Genomic DNA, 15,712 nt, shown 5'->3' on the forward strand with positions numbered 1-15,712 from the left:
TAGGTAGGTGTGGAGGAAGAGCCTAGAATTTACATTTCTAGCAAGTTCCCAAGTCTTGGGTCTTGATGCTGCTGATCCTGGGGCCATATTTTAATGTGGAATTTGATTTATTGGCTCCTAATTCACTGACTAGAGAAGGCACTCCCTCTCTTTCTATCCAGTTCCTCTTTTTTTTTTTTTTTTCCAAATTTTTATTATCAAACTGATGTACAGAGAGGTTACAGTTTCATACGTTAGGCATTTCTTGTACTGTTTGTTACCTTGTCCCTCATTGACACATAGGGCTTGGATTAGAAGCATTCAGAGATTGGGTTCAGGCTATAGTTGTCTCAGCTACACAACACAAATTGTCTCCAGGTACATGCAGCCGAAAACAAATCAATCAACTGCAAATAGTAGTAAGCAATAAATCACAGAGCAGGCTGAAGAAGCACAGATATTTGCCCCAGAACTCTTTTTTTTTTGTCTTATTTTTTTTTGTTGTTGTTTATTTATTTATTTATTTTTGGCCAGTCCTGGGGCTTGGACCCAGGGCCTGAGCACTGTCTCTGGCTTCTTTTTGCTCAAGGCTAACACTCTGCCACTTGAGCCACAGCGCCACTTCTGGCCATTTTTTTGTATATGTGGTGTTGGGGAATTGAACCCAGGGCCTCATGTATATGAGGCAAGCACTCTTGCCACTAGGCCACATCCCTAGCCCCCAGAACTCTTAAATTGAAAAGATACTAGGTTAACAAGTCTGTTAGTGCAACTTACTTCCAGGTTGTGGAATGTTTCTCTGGAATTTGAGAGCCTACCCTGCCCCCCTAGGAGGCCTCTTTGGCTTATGCTCAGACTATTTGTCCTCCCACTGCCTAGATAAGATAAGAATATGTATGGAATTTAGAAATTTTAGCTTGCTTTGTGGTAAGTTAAGTTTTTTGAATTCTATTGTTTTTAAAGGAATCACATTTCTTAGATCAGTATGCCACCCTAAATTATAGATCTTTCTGTGAAGACTTGTGGAAACACTGAAAGTATCAGGTCATTAGCAGTCAAGGAATAAGGAATAAGGAAAGCTGGGCTTGGTGTGCCAATGGAGCAAAGCAAGAACTAAAGAGCTTGGCATCTGGTCTGACAGAAAATGGAGAAGGCTAGTTGATATCCTGATTTGAGTGGAAGATGATATATAAGGAATAAGAAAGCAAACTTGCAGACATTGTGGAGATATCCTGCTATCAATCAAGCTTTAGCATGAGTAGTACACCCTTTCTAGTACAGGAGCTAATAGGCCTGTGTAACATGCTCATGACAGCCTAGTGGTAGCACTAAAGGAATCACCATACAATGTTGACTTGGATACCTACCTTACTGCTTACTTGTAGTTTACTTCCATGGCTCCAGCCTTCATGAATCAAAACCTGGCTGCTTCCTGATACCGTACAGTTTATAGGAAGGCAGCAAGTAGAGTGATGTTTGGGGGAGCTTGATCTACAACCCGTGGAAAACATGGACAGTCTTGACAAAGTCATCCAGCTACTAATTGTTAGCTTGCCAGATTTTATTGGAAGGACCATTAGTGTCCTCCCTTGAAGTCAGCTTACTAACAACAAGTTACTAGGAAAATGTGGTCCATTGTTATACGGGAATTCAATCAGGAGATACAGAGAAGCCACATTTTGAGAGGTTAAATCATGAGTCTTTATTAGAAAGCTGGCAACTGCAGCCTTGAAAATACTTAATACTGTCAGGAAACTGAACCATGAGGCTAGTAAAGAAGTAGCAGAAGAACAGTCTCAACAAACCAGATCAACTCTGTGAAGTGGGATGCCATGGTGACCTGGAGATAGGAGGCATAGCGCAAAATGGCGGCTGAGCTGCTGGGGCCTAAATAGGGTCATGGCCAGGGGGCAGGGTCACAGGGAGCTCAAAAATTCAGTGACTCCCACAAGTTCATGGTATAGGTCTGATAAGTCTGAGAACCTGCTGCCCAAATCCCTACCCCTGCCTCTAGGAATTCAGGTATGCTTGCTGTCTGGGGGTGGGACTCCACCTCCCAAGAGTTTTTGGGAAGTCCCTCATCCACCAGGATGCCAAGATGGCATCAGTTAGACCCAGCATCCATATTTTGCGTAATGAATTTTCTTTGCATTTCTAATATTCTCCCAATTGATATTTGGATGTAATTTTCTAATAGGTGGTTCATTATAGTTGTAGGTTGGGAAAGTTTCCACTCTGCTAAAGTTGATACTATCTGTCTGTCTCTCTCTTTAGCAGTACTTCTTAATTTTATATTTAAAAAAAATCATGTGGTTTGACACATGTACTTAAATAGTCAAATAATACATAGAATAAAAATTAGGGGTTGTTACCAAAGAAAAACTGCTTTCAGCTCTTAACTTTCCTCTGATCTTTATCCTTCTAATTCCCTGAAAAATACTTTTGGTATGCATCTTTTCTTTTTTCTCACTCAAAGACACCTTTGACCTCCTCTGACTTAGCATCTCATCTCTGTCCTTCCTTTTCTTCTGCTCATTTCTCCTCTCTTATCTCACCAGGAGGGCAGTAAAGCATATTTATTGTGGGCATTATTTGGACTATGTAAATATTGCTTTCAGTTCGACCAAATTATAAACTGAAGTAGGGAGGTCAGGTCTGGCTAGCGCCATATTGGCTACATGGTGATTGATAGGGTCTGGCATTTTGCCTTAATGCCAGGGGAAAGGTGAAGGTTTCCCTCCAATCCCAGGTGATGGGTGTGCCTGAATCTCTGGAGGCAGGGGAGTGCACTTAATTGATAGGTTACTGAACCTATGGGTCTAGTGCCTGGGACTAGGAGCTCCAGTGACCCTGCCCCTTCCCGGACCTGATCCTATTTAGGCCTGGCTGAGTTCAGGTGCCATTACTCCATGGAATGTGTTCTGTCTCCTGTCTCCTGGCTTTTCACTGGTCACCGTGGAGTCCCACTTCAGTTCTCTATTGGAGCTGAATTGGTTTGTTGGTATTCTTTTTGTCCTTTTTTCCTCTCTGGCCTATTTCCTAACAGTGTTAAGTGTATTTGAGGGCTGCAGGCCTCTGTAACAATTGGCTACCTGCAGACTGCTGACACTCCAAAAAGACTCTTAAGATTCAATTCTTCAAAATGTGGCTCCTCTTATTTATCACCTTACAACAAAACAATGGTAACTTTTTTTTGCCAGTCCCGGGCTTGAGCTGTGGGCCCAAGTGCAGTCTCACAGTGCCACTTCTGTTTTTTAATGTTTTGTTTTATTAATTGGAGATAAGGGACTTTCCTGCCTCAGCTGGCTTTGAGCTGTGTTCTTCAGATCTCAGCTTCCAGACTAGCTAGAATTATAAGCATGAGTCCCCATCCTATACAAATTTTTATTTTCCAAGGTGTTAATAGCTGTTTTTCTTTTCACCAACCCTATCAGTATTTTTTAACTAAATTCTCCAATAAAGTAACAAAACAGTTAAGCAAAAGTAAACTCTTTTTCTTTGGAGTCATTTCTACCTCAGCTCCAGTCTGGGTTGCTTCTTCTCTAGGTCTTTGTCATTTTTTGAGAACCCCCTTTTCTCTATGCTTTGTTAGATTTCTAGTTTCTGGTTCTTATATTTTCTACCTTTTTGTGTTTCTTTTTTCCAATAGCATCCCAAGAAGGGGGCTAAAATGTAAAGAGTGAAGTAGTAATGCTGAATCTAACAGACTCCATCTTGGTCACATGGTAGATGACCAGGTAGTGAGTTTAACTAGCACCATCTTGTATTCATGGTGGATGCAGGGAAGACTCATCTCCTACGTGATGGGCTTGCCTGAATTCCTAGAGACAGGGGCAGGGGCTTGGACAATGAGTGAGTTACTGGACCTGCCAGTCTGGGGTCATGAACCCACAGCTCCCTGTTACCCTGCCCCCTGACCTGACCCTATTTAATTCCAGGCCAGCTTAGATGAGACATTTTATATTCTCTGATTGTTCAACTTTTTGAGTTTGTTGTCATTTATCTTCTACTGTTACTTTGTTTCATTCTTTCTTTATAGATTTTGTCATTTAGAATGTGAGTTCATCATCCATGAAGTTTTCTGTGGAAATCTTTAGATAAGGAAGGTATTTTCCAGAGAGTTTATTCTCATTTTTGTTTTCTTTTTGCCTCTTCCAGGTATTTCAGGGAGGTAAGTCACTTTCCCAGATTAATTCCTCAGTTGAGACTTCCATACTACACAGATTTTAGCCATTCAAACTCAGACCTGCAAGACGGCTACCTCCTTTAAACTTTTTAAGAGGGATTCCCCCTCACCTCATACCACCCTAAGCAATGGCTCTGAAACAGAAGTGAATTAAGTTGCTTTGTGAACTAGTGAGTGGTTTTTATTGCTCTGCTCTCCTACTGCACAGGCCTTTACTAATAGTTCTAGCTTCATGTGCAAAACTCACTTCTCATTCTCTCACTTCCTGGGCTAGAGCCATGTCTCATTTTCTTCCTCTGCCAGAACGAATATGAAAATCAAAGCCCAGCCTTAGTGAGTCCAGCCACAAAACTCTGTCTCTCCCAGGTGTCATGTGCCCACTGGATTCTGTGCCTTCAGATCTCATTTGTAGTTTTCTCTTCATTTCTTTCATTTGGACTTAGCCATATGCTTAAAATATTTTGTTGCTATTATTGTTATATTTCATTTTACATTTCTACATATTTTATGGCAAAAGGATTTTGAAAACTCTGTATTTGTTTTACCTCTCAAAAATGTGTTGAAGAATTTGTCCTAGTCTCCTTCCTTGCCTGCTCTTTTTGCCCTTGTGGGCTTGTGCCATTTTAGAGGAAAGAAGTAGGAATAAAACAAAGTAAACAAAACATGTACCTTATTGGAATTCCATGGAAATTAAGAGTTAAGAAATGACTTCACTGTAGAAATAATTCTTTCTACTTTATCAACTTCAATGATGATGTTACACTCTTATCAATTCAAAACCACACAAAAACTTTGATTATTTAATCATAGCTACATCAGTGTTTTCAGCTTGGATGCCATGAGTTGTACAACCATTCCCAAAGGTTCCTGTTTATCAAGCCAGAAAGGCTGTCCCTACATCATAGCTGACCCTCTTTAATAAAGACAGTGAGCTGCCAACTCATATGTTTATACCTGGGCAGAGAATGAGCTGCTCTTTTAAACTGTTGGACTATTTCAAGCATGGGATAGGCAGATGACTCTGGAAATTTGTTTTAACTCTCATAAGAAGTAGTGGTTTAAGCTATCATTAACCTTCTTGGACACTTTGTGGATTATAGTTCAGCCTTATTTATTTGAATTAGTTGCTAGTTTTCTATGGAGGCATTTCTTTCAAATGCTTTTATTACAGAGAAACAGATCCAGGGTTAATGAGTGTGTGTTTGGAGAACTATGTTCTAAAAATATCCTAAAGCTGTGTTGTCATTATCAAACAGCTGAGCTATTGCTTTTAATATATCAAATTGTAAACCAATAAAATCAATGGTGTGTTATCTTTGCCAATATCTTAAGCAATCACACCACAGATATACTTAGTAAAATTTATGACTTGCATGCAGACTCATATAACTCATGAATTATTAAAAGTATCAACATATGGAACACTCCCTCTCTCCTCATTCCAAATTCTTTGAATATGGCTTAGGTTGAGCCATTTAACTGGCTTCTGTCCATCCCGCTGATGGCGGCCGCAGCCAGATGAGGGCTCTTATAAATGACTGCCTTCCTTTCCAAGCAAGAGAAGGATGAAATGTCAACTTTTTTCCTTACTACCTGAAAAGTAATCAGTGGCCACCCTTCCTGAGCTTCTTGACAGTAGTTTGGCATTATAGAAGAAAGGTGGGCATTTAGCCAAATATGAATTTCAGTGCTGAATAAAGAAAAGATTGAAGTAGCTGGACCCAGATAATAGCAGGAATTTTCAAGAGTCATTCAGATAGGTTTAACCCATGAGCCTTTGGTAAGCTAACTGCAGCCCAGACATTTCTCAACTGTGAGTTTTAGTCCCTTCTTTCCCATTGATGATCTGAGTGACTAGAAATTCCTTACTGACTCTCTGCAACAATTTGCTCCATCTGTAGGGGTGGATTTAGGAATCATAATAGCTGATTAGTATTATGTCATAGTAATTGATTTTACTAATTGGTATCTAGGCCATCAAAGAAGACATTTTGAAATCAAACCTGAGTTCAAGAGCATTTGTTAGCTTGAACCTATACAGGTCTTTGAAATGTTTTATCTTTATCTAAAGTTGGAATAGCAGTTATCTCATAGAATACTAACAAAAAAAATCAGTGATATGATATATCCAGTTGTCCCTATGTGTCTGTGGGATGGGCTGTTGGGTCCCATGATACTAAAGCCCATCCTGTTCAAGATTCTTAGGGAGGGAATGAGAGCCAAAGCCAATGCTTGTTGTGGAGATCTTGGCAGAGCCTGGGGATCTGCCCAATCACTGTGGGAAGTAGGAGTTGGGAAGAAGGATTTGTCATATGGGATCTGTATAGGTTGGGCATGCCTCACAAGAATTTTCTGGAAGAAGCTAGAACATGAAGAGCTTGTGTCTTCAGTGAGAAGATGAAGTAACCTATCTCAACTGGACCTGTTGCTGAGGGCTGGATCACAAGCCACCTTACATGGGTCATGGTCCAGATTCATATCACAAGTATGATACAAATCAGACTAGATTGATCATATCCCTGAGGTGGTAGAAGTGGACACAGACCTTGTCTGAACTCATTTTTATACACTCGCAAAAAAAAAAATAGTACAGTAGAACTATTTGGCCTGCTCTGTGACCCTTAGTTCATCTCTGTGGCTTAATGTCTTTAGAGATCAGAGGAACACCATACCTCTTACTTCAGTGCTTCTAAATGTGGTCAGATGCCTGCTACCCTACCATGTAAAAACTCATTTTTGAAGAAATTGGGTAAATCGGTTGCAGGACTTCTAACTTGATAGCTTACCATTTTACTTAGAGTCTGAAACCCCAAGAGAACTTCTAGCCTTTGAGATTTTTTGTCTTCCATATGTCTATTTTACATGCAATCAGGGAGATTTGGCTGTCAGTTTTTTCTTGCTTTTCGGAACAACCAGTTATTTTGAAGTGAACTGGATTAAAGACATAAGACCACAGGTAGACATCAGACATCCCCAAATCTTTTCTCTCTCAAGCTAAGTGATCCTGCTTAAAGACTAGCTTGGGTCAAAGTCAGAGCATTCTTAAGAGAATGCTGTAGGTAGTTGGGGCTGCAGAAGTTTAATGGCTAAGGCAGCATGGGCTACATTACTGATTGTCCCTTTCAAATCTCACAGTAACCATTAACGCAAATATCATCTCACCATTGTGGACAAGGGACGCCACCCTTATGTGCTTAGTAATATGATGCCAATGCTTAACCCTCTCATTGCTTTGTTTGTTTCAGAGGTCTTGGCCTATGGCCACTAATAGGGAGCCCCTGAACCAAGAGCAGAAATAAAAGGGTTAACTCCTTTTGGTTTTGCCCTTTGACCCCTGCAGGATGAGAGGCATGATGAAATACTTTTCAAAGTCTTCCGTGGAAACACATCATGCATAATTGGAGCAAAAAAGAATAAATCAAAGCTTTTTTTCCCCTTTAGTCTGGTAATTCATAATTGAAACCACATTGAGGTAAGGGTTGATAACTTCAAAACAACTAAGAAAGCTGCCCTTTCTATCAAGGTAGGAATAGGTAAGGCTGCTCATTACCAGGAGCTCAAAGCTTCTGTGTAACAGGCCTGTCCTCCTCTATTCCTTTCTTCTCTGACTTCTCCCTTTTCTGCTCAGGCAGATACCTCCATTTTAAATCAAATATGGGTTGACTCAAATGTCTGCCAAAGACTCTTATTTAACCATGAAAATACATTGTGACATAAAGAATCTCTGAAATGGTGGTAATAGTAATTAAATTTTGAATCATCCTGCTTTGCAGCTTGGTCTCTCCTATGCTGGTGTTTGATCTTGGCTAGTCTAAAAGGATTCTGTAGTTGCTCATGAAATGTGGTTTTCCTTGCTCCTGATTTGACAATCCCCAAGAAACTCCAGTAAGACCATTTCCCTCACTCCCTTCCTCTGTCTTCTGTAGGGTAATCTTGACCAGTGTCACTTTGGTTAGGCTCAGATAGGCCCTTCAACTGTAAGATTGCAAGGATTACAGAAGGGCTCATATAACTTCTCTTTTGTGGAGCTCCAAGGCACAGTTGCCCAGGTTTGGAACTTCTTGGACTGGTTTCGACTTTAAGCTTGGTCTCCCAAGGCCTCTGAAACTTGGCCCACAACTCTCAGTTTGCTTACTAGGAGCTCATACCCCTTCATTAAGTGAAGGAAAGACTTTCCCTACAGATGGCATTGTTGAATGACAGTTGTGACTACTATGGACTACTTTTGTGTGGTTGCAACTTAACAATGTAGGACTTGTGATTGGAGCATCTAAACATTATAGAAGCTTCTATTCATTGGAAGAGTGAGAAGTAAAGGATTGGAAGGAAGTTGGCCATAAATGGGGGAAGTATTTCGGTCAAAGGCTAGTGCTTCATCAGAATAATACACATGTCTGGAATCACCTCCTGTCTTTTGAATGAGCAGTTGCATGGAGCCTGTTTGGAACTTGCATTGATACCAAGACTCAGGAGGTATGGCTGTTTCACACAGCTTTTGGCTGGTTTTCAAGTCTCTGTGGCTGGTTGCCTGGTTTCATACCCCATCTCACCATAGTGGAGACTTAATCAGGCAACAGGGTTAATTGCCACCATTGTTTGCCCTTTCCCTGGCAGAAGCCAGAGTCTTGAGTAAATTATAGAGGTTTAAATTTGCCTGATTTCCTGCAGAAAGTGGGGTCAAGAGGTCCCAGACTGTAGACACTCTCTATGACCGGCCAGCAGGGGGTCAGTTCTGAAAGGTATTTCAGAGGTGACTAAATGCCGTTTTTGAAATGGCCTTTTCCAGTAGTTTTACTCTCTGGGGCTTGGCTTGTTGACTTTACTCCAGTGAAGTGGAGTACCTATGAAGGCATGCACCCCAATTAAGTTGCCTTTGTCCATCTACCCTGTCCCTGAGCTCTGTAGGCAGAGGAAATTATGCTAGAGGAGAGGAAAGCGGTTGGCACCAAAGCCTCTCTGCAAACCAGGACTTCTTATTTATGACCTTTTGAAATAGAACATAAAGTGATACTCAGGACAAAAAAAATTCCAAAGAAACAAACAAAAAAGCTAATTGTATAACATTCAAAAGGTTTCTGTCACACAAGGCTTCTCAGGATGTACATTGAGCCCATCTTTGAGCTTTTGCATTTTTCCTCTCCCTCCACCAGAAGGCTATGATGCTGCTGGATCTTAATAAGTCTTGTGTCTTTGCACTTGCCACTTAGTTTGCCCAGGGCTTCTTGGACCAGCCCACACGGAAGACTGGCCTCTAGGATGGCCTCCTTATAGTCTCCCAGAAGATAGAGGTGATTGTATGGGTTTCTGTGCTTGTACCTGGGGAGGGCCTTTTATACCTTCTTATATTACTTGCCTTTTTTTGTGCTGAAATTTGTCTTTTTACCTTACCATCTTTCCCACCATAGATGGTACAGCACTTAGGTCTCCAGTCTCTCAGTTCATGTGCCTAGACACATCTTTATCCCAAAGAAATTGATGGATAATGTGCCAGGAATGAAACAGGATTTAACTGTTGTTATCATTAAAAACAACAACAACAAACAAAAACAAAAACAGTAGCCCAAAAGTTGTTTTCTTTGGTCTCCAGTTTAGTCCTTTCTTAAGCACACTTCTTAGAGTTTAGACCACAGGCTGACTGACAGCGGTGGATGTCTTCCTTAAGCACAAGGCTTCTCTCTTCCACAGGCCTCTTCCAAGACCTGGGAGCATCCCCAGTGCATCTCATTGTTACGTTGTAACTGTGCACATGTCAGATGTTCCATAACAGTCAGTTGAGAATACTTTTCCCTTTGATTTTTCCCTCTGCCTCCTCATACTTTCAATTTGGTTATTCTATAGTGATCATAGTGTTTTAAGAAAAAGGACTGTGTTCATCTCTATTGAAGGTTTATGGAATCTGGTCAGAAAATATAGACTGACTGACTAACCAGGGAGCAGAAGTACCCTAGTAGGAATGATTGCCAAATTTCTAGTGTAGTGTTTTAGTGGACAAGAACACAGGCTGGGAAGGTAGGGAGTACTTTGTATTTGTTTTACACTACTACTCATAGTGTTCTGTGCTAAGTACTTTACATGAGCTCATGCAGTCATTATTCTGCAGGGAGATAGATGTTTCATAGTCCCATTTTGTAGGTGAGAAAACTGATACAGATGTAACCTTAAATGTCACAAAATGAATAAATGGCAAGGTCCAGATTCACTCCCTTGGTTACATATCTCTATAATATTTCACACTAATTCTGAGCAGTTTTGAGACATACAGAGCAACAAATGCTCAGACTAGGTCAGCCATTGGCAGCACGTGCTAGCTGTTTCACGTATTTCCTCTTGGTGCTTATTAACACTACCTAGAAAGTGGGTAGCAGTGTTATTGGGAGTTTATACACACAGAACCCAAGGCACAAGAAAGACGAAATACTTTGTCCAGGTCACAAGCTTGTGAGTGAAGAATATGGGCGCATATTAAAGTCTTAAGATTCTCAAAGTGACTACAGACATGCTGACTGGCCTTGAGTGTCATTTTCATCAGCACTGGCCACATGTTCCGTAGCAGAGAATTGATCTACTTCATTGTTTCACCAATAGTGGGACATCAGTAGTTCATTGTTCCATCAGTAGTTCTTCTTATGTTGCCTTCTGGGTTCATCTTAGCCTCTGTAGTTATGGGCAAGTACTGACCAGATTTCAGTCCTCATTATGCTTCTTTCCATCTATCTCTCTGTATGCCACCTCTAAGTTTCAAGCTCTGTTTGGAATACAGCTGGCTATTATGGAAAGTAACTAACTGTCTTATCCCCAGCTAGTTCTTCCTTCCTGTCCTCTCTTTCCCTGTCCATCCACATCCCAGGTGGAGCTGGCACATGGGGTGAGACCAGATCTGTCATTTTGTCAGAGACTTAGGTTCTTTCTCCCTGGAAGCACATTTATAGACCTGGGATGCTTTTGAAGGTGTGCCTCAGGTTAAATCCCAAGGGCTTCTATTTTCTGAAGCTAAGTTTTGAATGACTTGGGGAACTTTTCTCCTTCTGTCATAAAAGTACTTAAGTATGTTGGTTCTCCTCTTCTCTCCCAAAGCTCAGACCTCATTTTGTTGGCATTCTAATAGTTTTTCCTTCTGTGTCAGTGGTGTGTGTGTGTGTGTGTGTGTGTGTGTGTGTGTGTGTGTGTCTGGGTTATATATTCAGTGCATTTTTGTTACTTGTACTCTTCAAGTCATCATCTTAGAGTGGTTTCGGGCTTACTGGCCCAGAATTGATAACATGGATCAAGAATTTTCATGATTTCTTTTTTAAGCAAAGGGCTAGAAGTGCTGCTGAATGCTGGAATGTATAGAACAGTGATGCTTGCCCCAGACTCTGCTGAGTATGCTTGCAGGAGGGAGTGGGAGGGGCTGGGGACCACCCCATGTGAGTCCTGGAATCTGACTGCCTGGGCTGTCTCCCAGTTCCATCTCTTTATGTGCTGAATAGCCTTGAATGTCCTTCATTGTTCCTAATCCTACATTCCTATCATCTGTCAACTGAGAACAGTAACCATATCTGTCTTGCGGGTTGTGTGTCTCAGATGAGCTAATATATATGTAGGACTCATAGCACTTAGTAAATGCCCAGGAAATCTTTCCCAGTATCACACGTTAAATTACTTTATGTATGTCATTTAAAAAGTCCTTTTTGTATCCTTTCCACTTAAAGTGGTGTTTTTAAGTGGACATTAAGTCATATCATGAGGAGGAGATAGAGAGCAGTGGCAGATAGAACTTGTAAAATGTCCCTTGGGATTACTTGTGACTCAAGCACAGCACTACTTACTGACTTTGGTTTCTGTAAAAGTCAGGAAGAAGCCAGGCACCAGTGGCTCAAGCAGTGCCTGTAATCCTAGCTACCCAAGAGTCTGAAATCTAAGGGACCAGATCATGGTTTGAAGGTAGTCTGGACAGGAAAATACATGAGATTCTTTATCTCCAGTAAAGTACCAAAAAAAAAAAAAACCAAAACAAAGAAAAACAACCCACAAAAACCAAAAACTACTGGAAGTAGAGCTGTGGTTCAAGTGGTAGAGCACTATCCTCGAGCAAAAGAAGCTTAGAAACAGACCCAATCCCTGAGCCATAGGCCCAGGGAAAAACAAGGTCAAGAAGCTGTGAAGAATAAAACTTGAAGCAGAAAACACAAGAGCTCTTAGGAACGTTTTATCAAACACTAGGCTATAAATACTAACTAGGCACCTTCTAAGACTATAGCTCAGAGTCAGTGAGTGAGCTCATGGAAATAGAAGGTAACACTGAGAAGACCACCTTCCTACTGGGTTTGTTAGTTGTGAAGTCTAATGATGGCATTCTGTGGACATTTTGACTTTGATACCCTGGTACATTAGACCTCCAGGAACCCTATTCAAGCTCTCTGACTTCCCTTCCCATGTGTACTCCATGTGTTTGTGTATGTTTCCTATCCCACACTATTACATCTGGCAGGCAGCTGTTGTCGCATGTGGTTGGTGATGGGTGTCCATCAATGGTATGGATGAGATTGATAGGGGACCTCAGGAATCCACGGGGAAGTAAGTGTGAGGCAGCCAGAATGGCAGGTAGGACTTTCCACATTCTCCTCCTAGTGGAGATGGAGTTTAGTTCTAGTGTTGAAACATGTTCACATATGAATGTGAGTGAAATCAATGACACTGACTTGTATACTTAGAGATGACTTAAAGGAAAATTTTATATATTTTTGCCACAATTTTTTGAAAGTTACAAAGCCAACAAATTAAAAGATACACTAGATCTGTGATCAGGAGGCACAAATATTATAAGTTTACCACATATTCCTATGAATCTATAAGTTAACATTGTTATAATAAAAATACTAATGCAATGTAACAAAGCTATTATGTTCTTTAAATAGATGAATTATATAGTATGTGAATTATACCTTAATAAAACCGTTAAAGGTAGAAAAACATTTTAATCATTTTTTCCTATGTATTACTACTACAAAGATGTTTTTGCTTGTGTTGCTATATTTAAGTTACTTAACGTTCTAATGGGAGGAAAGAGGTTGCATTTCTTTCCTTACATTAAAGCTTTATTTTAACAACTTTCAAACTTACCAAGTTAAAAAAGTAAGTATAAGGTGAATTTTGTGAACACTTCTTCAGTTCGTATAGAGAAGGGTTGTGCTTTGACATGGTAGTACTTTTGTGGTTTTTCTGTCTTTTATTTTTTTGTCTCTTTTGTTTCTAACTTCACTGTGCTGGCCATTTATTGGTCCCTTGTGGTCTAGAAATCCATGCCTCTGACATCTTTATACTGAAAACATGCTTAATTTCTTGGATAGATCCATCACATCTGCATTCCATGTTGCCTTTTCTTGACCCTCCCATTAAATGGATGTTGGACCTTGTGAGTTTTCTCTTCCTTTCTGTCCTGTTTTTTTCTACCTTTTTTTTTTTGGCCAGTCCTGGGCTTGGACTCAGGGCTTGAGCACTGTTCCTGGCTTCTTTTTGCACTCTGCCACTTGAGCCACAGCGCCACTTCTGGCCATTTTCTGTATATGTGGTGCTGGGGAATTGAACCCAGGGCTTCATGTATACAAGGCAAGCACTCTTGCCACTAGGCCATATCCCCAGCCCTCTCTACCTCTTTTGGTTGTCCACTCTGAAATATTTTGCCATCTTCTTCTTTGAATTCTGCCCTAAAAAAAAAAAAAATTAAGTGCTATCATGTTTTTAACATCCAAGAGTTTTGTCTGGTCTGATAAATCTTTTTAAGTAAAAATAGCAATTTATTCTTATTTCTTTGGTGAATCTCTTTCCTCCCAAGGATGTCATTTGTTGCTGTTGATTTAGCTTCTTTCTGCTTCTGCTATTGTCTCTGCTTCCTGAAAGTTTCTTTTTGCTTTGTTCCTTTGGTTTCCGCTGTTCCTGCTGAAGATACTCTCGAAATGACTGTGATTCTAGAATCTGTTCATGATTAAGGAGGCACTAAAAGCTGATCAGAAGTTCTTTGTGTGAGGCCGCTTACTGCCTGGAGGGCTTCCCTGGGAGTTGGCAGGGTGGGGAGGCACTGCTATACAGCTCCCAATGTGTTGGGAACTGACTAAAGAAGAAGGCTCCACATCCATCATGTACTTTTTTTTTTTGCCAGTCCTGGGCCTTGGACTCAGGGCCTGAGCACTGTCCCTGGCTTCTTTTTGCTCAAGGCTAGCACTCTGCCACTTGAGCCACAGCGCTACTTCTGGCCGTTTTCCATATATGTGGTACTGGGGAATTGAACCCAGGGCTTCATGTATACAAGGCAGGCTCTCTTGCCACTAGGCCATATTCCCAGCCCCATCATGTACATTTTTGACCTGGGTTTTCTTAACCATGCTGTGTTTCCTGTCCTAACACTTCCACTGACTAGGGGAATAACCCCCTCCCTGCTCCAGCTAGGCAGAGGCATGGAGCAGTATTCTGGCTGAGTCAGGTAAAGAGAAAATTTGGGTATCTGGGTCTCTGACAGTTCTTGACACACAGTTTTAACCAGTTCTCCTGCCTTCAACCCTACCTTCCCACTCACCTTTTAAGTTCTGAGTCTCTGGCCCCTTTCTGGCAGGTGTAACCTCCCCTCAATCACACTCTGTGGCCCTCTTTTGCCCTTTCAGTCTGTTGGAAGGGAGGGACTAAACTCATGGTTGGTATCTCTGAATAGTCATCAGCTACTATGCCAGTGGTTTGGAGAGGGACGGGAAGCCAGTGCATGTATATCTATAACCAGCCATGTTTAACTGGAAACCTCAGCTCCTTTTGGTGATATCAGAACCAAAGTCATCCAAAAGGAGGCCATACAGACTGAGAAGACTTGGAGCAGTAGCTTGGCTCTTGGGTTGGTTGTGGGAAAATTTGCCAGCTTGCCACAACCAGTTAGTGGTGGTGGTGTTGGGTCAACTCCACTGCTGTGGCTCCTCTGACCTGCACCCACTTACTTGTCTTCCTGCAGAAGTGGGCCAGCGTGAGCAACCCCCTCTTCCTCCCGCTGATTCCACCACAGTCCCAAGGCTTCACCGCCATTGTCCTCACCTATGACCGTGTAGAGAGCCTCTTCCGCGTCATCACTGAAGTGTCCAAGGTGCCCAGTCTCTCCAAGTTGCTGGTGGTCTGGAATAATCAGAACAAAAACCCTCCAGAAGGTGAGCAGAGTGGGGAAGTGGTGCTCTTGGGGAGGTCTGGCTCGGTCTTTCCTGCAGCTCTCACCTGTACTGCCATTCATGGCCAAATTACAAGCATTCCTGTTCCACCTAAACCTTCCTGCTCTGTCAAAAAACCATGTGATTTCTCAGACAGCATGACCCCAGTGTTTTAAGTCATCTCATCCTTGTTCTAGGGTGGCCCATTTAACTTCAGCCCTGGTGTACTCTGAGCACAAATATTTGAGGGCTTAGGAATCAATAGGATCAAAGGCTGTCAGCCTTGGGAAAAATGGCCTTCCTTGCCATCCCAAGCTGATTTGTTTACATGAGAACTCAGTTTAAGATGCATTCATTTTTTTTCCTTCTTATCTCTGCTCTGATACTG

At 41.5% G+C, this 15,712-nt stretch overlaps 1 protein-coding gene across 1 annotated transcript in view; it reads left to right on the forward strand.

The window, feature by feature from the left end:
• Positions 1 to 15,712, forward strand: part of Ext2 (exostosin glycosyltransferase 2) — a 126,642-nt gene that overhangs the window by 70,782 nt on the left and 40,148 nt on the right. The window contains 1 exon segment of the mRNA XM_048361110.1: positions 15,138 to 15,327. Coding sequence (XP_048217067.1) covers positions 15,138 to 15,327 — 190 coding nt within the window.

Source organism: Perognathus longimembris, chromosome 13 (genome assembly GCF_023159225.1).
Source record: "Perognathus longimembris pacificus isolate PPM17 chromosome 13, ASM2315922v1, whole genome shotgun sequence".
Classification (NCBI taxonomy): Eukaryota; Metazoa; Chordata; class Mammalia; order Rodentia; family Heteromyidae; genus Perognathus; species Perognathus longimembris.